At 33.1% G+C, this 11,673-nt stretch overlaps 1 protein-coding gene across 1 annotated transcript in view; it reads right to left on the bottom strand.

Moving 5' to 3' along the window:
• Positions 1-912: 912 nt before the first annotated feature.
• The window catches only part of LOC106474011 (ras-related protein Rab-32-like), a 34,418-nt gene continuing 23,657 nt past the window's right edge, over positions 913-11,673 (bottom strand). Inside the window, exons 5-6 of the mRNA XM_013934697.2 lie at positions 5,357-5,500; positions 913-2,118 (exon numbers count right to left, since the gene is read on the bottom strand). Coding sequence (XP_013790151.1) covers positions 2,008-2,118; positions 5,357-5,500 — 255 coding nt within the window. The 3' untranslated portion in view covers positions 913-2,007. The remainder of the gene's footprint in view (positions 2,119-5,356; positions 5,501-11,673) is intronic.

Genomic DNA, 11,673 nt, shown 5'->3' on the forward strand with positions numbered 1-11,673 from the left:
TTTATCGCTAAAATAAATGTATGGAAATGTGCGATATCCATGAGGGATGGATAATGCAGCAGTAGACCTCGTGCTATAGGCGACATATGGCGGTAGACCTCATGCTATAGTAGCACTGTTACACCAATACTAACAAACATGTACATTGTTTCATGTTAACTACCAGAAGTGGTAGTATTAGTAATATTTTTGAACAATTGAAATTTCCGTGGTTGTAACTTCTTTAAATGTGAAAAGTTGTGGTTACAGTGAAACAAAGCAAAAAAAGTATAAATGGGAATACTGATAAATGTTCTTTTTTTTTCATCATTTTATTGTCAAATCATGTAAAACATATTTTACACATAAAAATAACCTTGGCAAACAATGAAGATACATTAGAAAGATCCTTCCTTTTAAAGTTTTATAATCCATTAAAAAAAAATTAGTTTGGAATATTTCTCAATACCTAACTAACTACTCTTTGACACATGAGTTTGTATCAGTACAAACTTAACAAATGACTTCCTTATGGTATATTTACAAGATAATGGTAATATGACAAATGTTTTAAAAACGTAAATCAATAGAAAACAGTAAATCATTTCGTACTACCCCAGAAAAACATGGTCTAATAGAATCGGTTTGAACTACTGGAGAATATGTGAACTTACATTATAATGAAATTGAGCACTTCTAATAAACTAATCTTAAATCTGCTTCTATGAAGCATTTAATAAACACATCAAAAAATTTATAGCCTAAATGCTGGAAGCATTAAAAACTAAAGTCTAAAATTTGTGATAAAAATTTGAGTAACTTTGAAATCGTTATACTGTGTGTATTTATAAACACACACACTGGGTTTCCTTTTCTCTTTGTCCAGTTTAACTGATGTGTTCTAGTATTATATGAGAAGCCTCTTTGCCAGTGACTTGGAAGAGATAAATCTGAAATCCTTTGTGATGCATCTGATTTTGGATCTACGATGGCAAATTAAGAGATATGTGGGGAAAAAATGTACAGTTTATGTAATTTTTAATACAAATATTTTTTAAACCCATCTTGGTACATACAAAATGAAATGGTTATAATTATAACTTATTGTATAGAAACCAATCCTTTTTAATGAACATTTAAAACAAGATCAAATATTTCTGAGGTGCTTTTTTTTTTACTCTTCTTGAAATAAGCTTCTTATTAATTGTATAAAAGTACTCGCACTGTATGCTATTGTTAGCTTGGAGTTTTGTCAAATCCATGTAGGCTATCTGTACTAAACAATTAGTTATCTTTTGTTTGTTTTTCATGAATTAACTAGTACAACAAAATACTGAAGAAGAAAAAAAGGATTGGTCATCCTTAGTTTTTGTCATTATATTTAAATGTACAGTTTCACTTCAGTACGAGTGTTTGAAGCATCATACTGTTGCACTTCATAGTTGACCTTTACTGTTACGGCTTGCTTCATGTTCTCATTTTTACATTGTACTATTGCTCTCTATCTTCAGTTGTTTCCTATGTATAACCTCGTTAATTTTTTCATATTTTACTCGCATTACAAAAATTTCACATCTGCTGATTAATCTTCTTGTTACACATACATCTTGTTCCTGTATTTGAGTTAGAATTGTTCAACCATCACTTCGTACTGTCACGGACTAATTTCACTGTTTACCTTGTGTATTTTGAGCTTGAAACTCAACTTTTCATTCGGTACACCTTTTATAATAGCTCGCTTAGGTACATATCACTCCTGGTCTTCTCGGTGTTAGATAATGGTTTAGTATGACGTTGTTTTTTTATTTAATTATTTTACTTTCAGTTCTCTACTACATGTGGTACACTGTTGTAATATCATACTCTTAATATTTATTCATAAATCTGTAACATTTTTTGATCTGTCACACCACTGTCTGGTTCATCATTCATTTGTAACACCTGTTACACTAAGCACATGTCTATAACACTTCTGTTGTGTTCATGTAACACCAAAACTTTCTTACAAACACTGCCCTCTTCCACACGTTAACAACACTTCCGCTCTCTAGGGCTCTGATGGGAATGCTCATGGTTACCCAAAAGAATGTTGTTGTTTAGAGATTCTTCGATTACTAAAGACTTCTGCTTTTTCAGAATCTACAGAATAAAAACAAAGAAAATCGTCAACTTAAGGAAATTTGTAGGTGTGTGTAGTAACTAAGGAAATACCTATTGCAAAAACCCACTAGAAAAAATTATAAAAACGTATGTTATATTGTAAAAATCACTTAGCAAAAAATGAAAGTGAGAAACAGGAATATTTCTCTTGTTTAAAATGTTAATGTATTTATTTCACTAACTTGTCATGTTTGATCTATATACAGAACAATATGAATCACAGTACATGCATACAACTACCTTTATTCAAAAACTTTTATTTACAATTAATTGTTTAACAAGTCTGTGTGTGTGTATGTCTGCTTATGAGTGACAAACCATTAGACTGGCTAAAAACCTTAAACCTAGAGCTGTGCATGGAGGTAACAATTTGTACCCTCATCATGTGAAGGTTTGTGCTCCACACTTCTGGGGTATGGATGTGTTATTACAAGAGTGATGATAAAATCCCATTATTCGATGACAAGGGTTTGTTTGTAGTTGAGCACAAAGCAAAAATGGGCCATCTATGCTCTTCCAGCCACGGTATCGAAACCCAGTTTCTAGCATTTTAAGTCTGCAGTGGGTGGTGTTGACTAGCTCTTATCTAGTCTATCACTAAACTTCGGAACAGATAGCCCTTGAGTAGGTTTTGCATGAAATTGAACAGAACCAATGATGGTAAAGTGTTAGAAATATATTTAATGCTTGTGGATAATTTAATGAATTAAAATTACGTAATAATTTTCACCACTCTCTTAATTTTGTGAATTTAAACCTAAATTGTTTACTTGATTTACGAAGAAAACTTAATCAATTCCTCAAATTTCTAAAAGGGACCAGAAAGGCGAATACCACAAACAAATGCAGTTGGACTCCAATTAAATAGATATCTATTTGCAGCAAACACTTCGTATCAAATATGCATAATATATTAGTATTACAATTACTCTAGGCCTAAATGTACGTCTGTCTTAAGACTTAAGTTATGAAAAGTTGTAAATAGATTGTACTAAAAACTATGGGTGGAAGGAAACTCATTTTTACTCAGTAAAATAAAAACTTCTAAACATAATGTTAATTTGATTTTTGTTCTAGATGAGCGACATCGGATGTCGAACTTGAGTGAGATGAGACAGAATATTATTTTATATTTAACACCAATATCTATACCGCGTATAAAACTTAGATTTTTTTGGAATATTCGGAAGCTAAAAATAACTATAAACTAGTATGTTAGAGCAACACAATAATGTGTTGTTATTATTATTAACAGTACTTATTCACATTATTTTCAAAATTCAGTAACGTTTAATAGATACTAAAAATAAACAACCTTATAATACCAAAATGTTTTTATTTAATTAGACACTCAACGTTTCGCTTTACAGCTTCTTCAGGAGCGTTCACTAAAACACAAACCGAAACTGATCAATATGCAATACAGAAATTAAATAACTAATAGATGTTAGTACATAGTATGGCATTAAAAATATTGTGATTCCTTAAAGTAGACGATAAGTTTTCAAATATGTCTTCTTTATTTTTTTGTAAACGCCTTGACTTTCGATGAAGTACGTGTTAGGCTATTTGTACAAATCTTGTCACCTACAAACGCTGTAAGGGTCTGGTATCATTGAGATGAACTTTTAAACGCAATTAATTATTTTTTTCTGATATCTTTCTACAGCAAATGTATCCAAATGATAAAGTTGTTTAGGTATAATTCTTGATAGTGTCAAAGTTGAAGCTTATGTATAATAAAACATCGAAAGTCTCAATGGCCGGCCGTTTTTCACGCACGTTCTTACAAATGTTGCTATGGCTACCGTTTTCCATAACCAACAGTTGCAGGCTTTAAGCCATACTCTCGCCCCGCTGCTCATTTTCGAGTTTATATTGGATAACGTCAATTTTCATCTTCGGAAATTCAGAAACTCCTTCTCAGATCCAAAATGCTCAACAATCCGGATATTTTTTGTAATGTGATGAAGAGTCTCAACCTTAGTGTGCCCATGAAATTTGGTACAACTCCGATCACACTTTGCGGATTATTAACCCGAAAATGCCCTATCTCCCCCATTATAAAAAAAAATGATCCAGACCAAATTTGAGGAAGACTGTCCCATCTTGTGTAAAACTTTCCTGTACATCGATGTATTAATTTTCGAGAAGCGCGAAAAGCGCGCGCGGACCCGACTGCAATACTCTCGCCCCTACCCCTTTCCGGGGACGAGGGTAAAAACCATAATTAATTTCTTTATCCTTTGGTTTCAGGTGCTAAGATTTTATAAGTTGACAAATAAATAGGCGGTGTTTGTAAAAACGGAAACCAAACACGACTCATACCAATGTTGTGAGAAATTTAAGATCTTACAGTTAAATTATAGGTTAGGTAGCTTAAACGCTTATCCGAGAACTAGGGACATGGGTAGAAATCCGGCTCTATCTCATTTCTACAGAAAAAATAAGAATGGTTAACCCTAGAAGTAGTGCAGAGTTTCTACTGCAGTTTTCCATCTTAGCCTATTTAATGAAATACTCATATATTTTAAACAAAATATGTAGGTTTTAACTCTCTTTTTTTTACATTTAGGGCTAAGGATTATAAATACGTTAGTGACTATATTTTGACAGTCATAATACGATTTCAATGTCTATGTTTACATCCTTACTGCAACGCATGCGCAGTCATGTATTTTTAAAGTTTATATTATCAAATCTCGATCGCAACCTGGTAGGATGGTACTGTCGTAATCCTGACTACTAGTAGTTGGTTGATGGACGGTACGTCTAAGGACTTGCAACGCTAGAATCCGGGGTTCGAATTCTCACGGTGTACAGAATGCAGATAGCGTATTGTATAGCTTTGCACTAAGAACACAATAGCAACAACTAGGCATGGAACATTTATTTGCAAAATAAAGTTATTTTGAAACATTTTTTGTCATTAAAACACGCTTAAAATATTTTATTTAAAATAGTCAGTTATTTTTTAAATAGGCTTTGTATAAGACACCTCCAAAAAAGTAACATGATGAACGGTGGGGTGGAGACTTATGCTTCTGTACTAGTTAAAGGGTTATAAAATGGTAGGTCACCCTTAACATTTCTAATTGTTTGTTGTTTCTTCATTACTGTGTGATAATTACAAATTTTTAATGATTGCAAAACAATTGAGATAGAAAGAAAATCAACTAAAACTAGAACTTAATAGGCAAGAAGGCTGTCAAAATACCTTTGTGACAAGACACTTTGCTGCGTCCTCAATATTGACGTTATCCTTAGCCGATGTCAGATACCACCCAATAAACCCGTTGTCATGACAAAACTCGTCCATAAGAGCGGGATTATTTACTGTTCCATCTTTCGGCATATCACACTGAAAATTAAATAAAAAATAGTAATAATACGACTAGAACTTCTAATTAATTCGGCTTGTTTATAAAATATACACTACTGATGAGATCTTTAATAAACAAGTTACAATTAAAACTTACTTTAACATTTGTAACATGCATTAGAATATATCAGAGAAGGCTTAACATCTACCTTCTCATGTCAATATGTGCGTATTTCGAAGACACCAACGCCATCTTTAATAACAAATAAGACTGTAATAATAACAGTAAAAAAAAACAAAAAACGATCGCATTGTAAAAAAAGTATTGCATGAATATTTTATTTTATTCACTTACCTACCAAAAATGGTACTGAATTAAATTATAGGGCTTGTAGTAAAACCGCGTAGCACCCTTAATGATACGTTTTGAAAAAATGTTAGCATTGTTGCGATTAAACTAGTATAATTGATCCAAGGTTAGGAACGACTACTACAAGAATTATGTTAAGGTGATGAATTTATAGGACTAGGGAATTGTTACTTTTGTTAAAATCTCTATTTTTAATCTATACGTTTCTATAAATTGTTGAGTTTATTAGCGTGAGTTATTCATTGGACAAGTTTGTCATTGTCAATAAGTTTTAGTACTGTGAATACCGAGTTTGTAGTCTGCATGTAGATAAATATATTTGAATTGATTGTTTGGTTTTGAATTTCGCGCAAAGCAACACGAGGGCTATCTGCACTAGCCGTCCCTAATTTAGCAGTGTAAGACTAGAGGGAAGACAGCTAGTCATCACCACCAACTCTTGGGCTACTCTTTTACCAACGTATAGTGGGATTGACCGTCACATTATAACGGCTAAAAGGGCGAGCATGTTTCGTGAGACAGGGATTCGAAACCGCGAGTCGAGCACCCTAACCACCTGGCCATGCCGGGCGATTATTCGGTAAAACGGAAGATTAAATAATGCAAAGTACGTCCAGTACACTTACTGATAATGAATGCGTTTTATTCCTTGGACCAAACACAAGTTCTACAACTTACACAGTTTTAAGTAACTAACGGTAACCCTAACTTCCCAAATAACGCTAAATAGTTACTTGTTAATTTTCTCGTATCTCTAGTATTTCGTTAAAACACAAACCTAAAACAACAAAAACTGAACTAACAGCTAATCAATTAATAAATATTATTACTAAATAATTAATCGAATCCCTATAACAGACTCATTAATCAATCTAATTTAGTTTCACCCAACTTAGGTTTTATCCAATTTTTAAATTATTTTGTGCCTTAGCGCCATTAAATTCTAACAAAATTTTTATATTGAATTATACAAGCACAAGTAGTCTGCATTTTAAGTGTTTAATTTGTTTACAGATACCAGATATAAAGAAAACAATGAATGTAAAAGTGTTGGGGTCAAAATTTTTTGTTGATATAAACATAAAGAAAACAACAGACGTCGAGGTATTGGGACAAGAATTTTCGGTCGACATAAACAACAAAATGTAGACGTAAAGAAACCAATGAACGTAAAAGTGTTGGAACGAGAATTTTATGTCTACATAGACATAAAGAAAACAATGAATGTGGACATGGTGAGATCAGAAAGGTTAGTTCAGATACAGCAAACTTCATTAATCATTGAAATGTAGCAGGAGGATTACATAATCCAAATGATAACATGACAAATTGCTTCAATAAATTTCCTACAATAAAGGCTGTCTTCTCTCCTCTTGCTGTGTCGATTTATACTTGCCAATATTCACTGTTAAGATCCAAATTTGAAAACCATTTTGATCCCATTAGAACATCCAAAATAGAGTCAATCCTTAGCAGTTGGTATACATTTTTCTTTCTGACTTGATTCACCTTCTGATAGTCTACACAGAACCTTGTGAATCTATCTTTTTTTAAACAAGTACAACAGGTGATGTCCACAGTCTAATATTCAATTCTATCGCTTCTTGTTCCTTAATGGCTTCTATATCTTTGAAAGCAACAGCCTATTTTGCAAACAGGAGTTGTCTGGTTAGCTGACTTATTGGGGCTGCATCTTCAGTATAAATCTTGTGAGATATTTTATATGTTTGGCTTAAGTCACGAGGTCTACTAGAGAAAGTATCCTGATATTCTATGATCAAGTTATATAATCTCTGACATTGATCATCTGCAAGTCCTACAGTCATTCAGTTCTTGTAAATTATGTTATAAGCTTTCCTTATGTAAGGATCTGATAACAAACTCCCTACATCTCTTCTCAAAGGTGACAACTTCTGATGTTCTTTGATGTACAACCTTATTTATATCTTGCAGTGTCCCATGCAGATTTGACTAGAATTTTATGGTTTGTTGTGTTCATGATCTTAATGATGACATCTTTATCAAAAGATCCACAAGAGACACTAGATGTAAATTTATTTTAAACAAGTCCTGGTAGAGCACTTCACTTCTCGGTGGCACAATGACCACCCTCCTTATTGTGACTGGAATTTCAGTCTCTGGCATATTAATTGTCATATAATTCACAAGACTTCTCTGTCACAGACTGTGAAGATATTTGAAGCTAACTTAACCTTGCACCAACGTCCAAGCATTAAGTCAGTTCCCAGTATGCACTCTTCCTTCATGTAAACTATCCACACATCATGAGGCATAGAGTCGTTTCCCACAGTAAAGGTAACTCCTAAGTTTCCTCTTGCTGGAACGTGATATCCACTTGCTATTCAAAAATCACTCCCTCTTCATATCTGAAGGCAGTTCCCACCTTTCATTACAAATCAGGGTTGAACAACAGTCAAGAAACTGCAAGGTTCCCATCAATAAACCCATGGATTCATGAACTTGTTTCTTTAAATTGTGAACTTTGTTTAATTTAGTGCAGATGAGGTAATTAAGCTGAACTTTGCCACGTAAGTCCAGCTAATTCCTGTTTTCTGACGTATGGTTAACATGGAATTGTTTCTTTGACCAGGTTAGGTATGAAGACTAATCCTTGGAATATTGTTTCTTAACAAGTGTCGATTCCTCACAGTCTCGGCTGTAACAGACAGGTTCCCACATCCATAACAATCCCTCCTTTCTGATATTATTTGTAAGAACTATTATGTACAAGCATTTGTCTGCCATTCTTAGCAACGTGTACTTTCAAGTTATACTGAAACATCTATTGTCTTGTGGTTTATTTCATCCATTCTGTGTAACTAGTTGTCTAACCAATTCATTTTAGTTCTTTTACACTATCGCCAGTGTGAATTAGTGTGTTCAATACTGCTTGATCTGACGATCCCATAACTTTGAGATGCTGTCTTGGATTGTTTGTTTGCACAGCTTCCTTTAAAGATGTACACCTATTTCTGTCAGATTTTAGGGTCGCTAATTCTTTACAGTAGGTGTCTGTGATTGGTTGGCGATAAATTTCAACAATAAATGGACAGCACATAATCCACTTGTTTTAAAATAATATATATATTCAAAACAAGTCAAACGTATGTATAAAAACTTCGTTACACTATTAGTTACCACAGTTGAATCTAGAGCTTTAAATAATTCTCTTTTTCGTCAAAAGTCCACACAGGCTGATTCAATTACTTTAGAACTCAACTGACAATACGAATTATTTATTCTCTCCTCTGTTAGCACAATACAATCAGTAATAAATTCACTTACGTTACTCCGTTACATTACGTTGAACTACATACATAATGTACAACTCATACAGTTACATAACAAAACTTGACATATCTATCATTTTTAAAATAATTAACTTTTAACACTTGTTATGAAAACTCAATAATAATAATTAAATATTAGATCACAAAATAAACTAAATAATAAATCTTAAACTGAACTGTCTTTTATATCCAACAACTTTTCTTCAATCTGATTCTCATATCCTCATCTACTGTGAATTCTATGAATTTGTCACGTGCCAAAGAATCTATAATTTAACAAGGAGAATCTGGGTAAGATAAGAAGGCAAGCCTTTCCAAAACTTCTCTCCTCCGTATCCTGCACCAAAACATTGCTCTGGATACCACTTTCTGATGTGACGCTCCAATCTGTTGAATAAAACAGCTACCAATGCTTTATAGTTATTAAGGCTCTCAGTTTGAAGGTTACTTTCAATGTTGTCAAAACTGATACTTTTAAATGGATAGTTCACTGTTCCACCAATTCACTTTGGAAATGATTTCAAACTGAACCTGGTACGTCTCTCATGGTATCTACTCATCATTGCCCATAGATTTTTCGACAGGCTGATGTTGAACTGATAGTTAAATTCTGGAACTGGTTTTGGTAGTATCATGGCTACAATATTTCAGTAACAGGTGGCACAACAGTAGTGGTAAAAGGTATAGAACAAATAAGTCTTCTATTTTGTAGTAAATTATGTTTTAGGTTGGAACACTACAACAGTGGTGATAAAAGGTGTAGAACAAATAAGTCTTCTATTTTGTAGTAAATTATGTTTTAGGTTGGAACACTACAACAGTGGTGATAAAAGGTGTAGAACAAATAAGTCTTCTATTTTGTAGTAAATTATGTTTCAGGTTGGAACTCTTTTGCCGATGAAGAAAGACGTGTGGCTGGTTTAATCTCTGCACTTAATAATTCGTTTCTGGATGTTCTTCTCTACCTCAGTGACATCTTTCTTTACTTCACTTTTGACTTCTCGGTGTTTTTTTGTACAAATTCAATCTTGTCATTACCGTCTTCCTGTACTTCTTTGATGTCCTACTGCATTTATTCAAACTTACTGTTGTAATCCCTGTGTACGTCCACTATAACTTCATCAGATTTTATTTTTAATTCTTTTTCAATATTACATCTCTTACCTTTTCATCATCTTTAAATTTTATGTAAGCTTCTTCTTGGCCTTCTTTTATTGTTCTATATCTTTCTAATTAGTCTTATTTTAATTTTCTGTAAATTTCTTATTGATTTTCTTTTTAGTTTCTGTTTGGTTCCTCCTGATCTTTTCTTAATAATTTCATCATCTCAAGTATCACTTCAATTTCACACTATAACCTCATGGTTGTCATCTTTAACAGCTGAAGTTCAACCTCAAGTATATTCAAGGATCTATTTCATTAGTACCAAAGCAATTCCATTTCTGACACCAGTGTTGTAAAGCTGTTTTTCGTTGGTGGGTTCTTTCAAGTTATCTGGTGAAAAATTAATCCAACTTCCAGTCCAAATAACGATATAAAATTCGCTTATTTCTCGTTTGACGTTTTTACTACCTTAAACACAGTGGTAATTTGTAAACCACATTTACAGCAATGCTAACTGTACCATACTAAGTAAAAAATAAAATTACTTGTATAACTTCACAGCTGATCAATCCAATAATTGAAAACAAAACACTGACCAATTCACTGCTAGTTGAAAAATAAACGCTCTATGACTGATTTATTCTACTAACTAAAAATAATTCTTTTTTACGCTGATGCTTCACCAAATCTTGTATTTGTAATCTACTCCTCGAACTAAGTAGAAAATCTGACGACAAAATTTTTAGAACTTTCAAGGCCAACATAGCCGTGGTAGTTAAGGCGCTCGACTTGCAACCTGTGAGTCGCGAGTTCGAATTTGGTCACTGAACATGCTTGCCCTTTTAGCCATGGAAGAGTTATAATGTGACGGTCAATCCCGCCTTTCACTGGTAAAAGAGTAACCCAAGAGTTGGCGGTAGGTGATGTTGACTAGCTGTCTTCCCTCTAGTCTAGCATTTCAAAATCAGGGATGGCTAGCGTACACAGTTCTCGTGTAACTTTACGCGAAATTCAAAATAAAAACAAACAAGACCTACGGTAATAAACTTTTCGATATTAACGTCATTGGACCTCTAAATAACATCTAAATTACAATATAAAAAAAGTCTATGACAATAAAAACAACCACAAAATTAAAAACCATTCTTTGTTAGCTTGGTTTCTAATGTAACCGATAACAACTGGAAGCAAAACTTACTTGTTCAGAGAACAAAAACAGAATTTAAAAGACATCGTTTTCTCTTCTGCATTTATTATTATCGACAAACAATTCCTGAAGGCGGTTGCTGAAACTAACCATAACACCACTCGCAAAAATTAAAGCATAATAAGATTTTGATATGTCTTTTTTTTTAAAACAAAAAAAAAAAGGGGGGGTTAAAATTTAACCAGGGAAAAAGGAACCAAGCAAGTGAAAAAATTCATTT

This window comes from Limulus polyphemus, unplaced genomic scaffold (assembly GCF_000517525.1).
Source record: "Limulus polyphemus unplaced genomic scaffold, Limulus_polyphemus-2.1.2 Scaffold6715, whole genome shotgun sequence".
NCBI classification, from domain to species: Eukaryota; Metazoa; Arthropoda; class Merostomata; order Xiphosura; family Limulidae; genus Limulus; species Limulus polyphemus.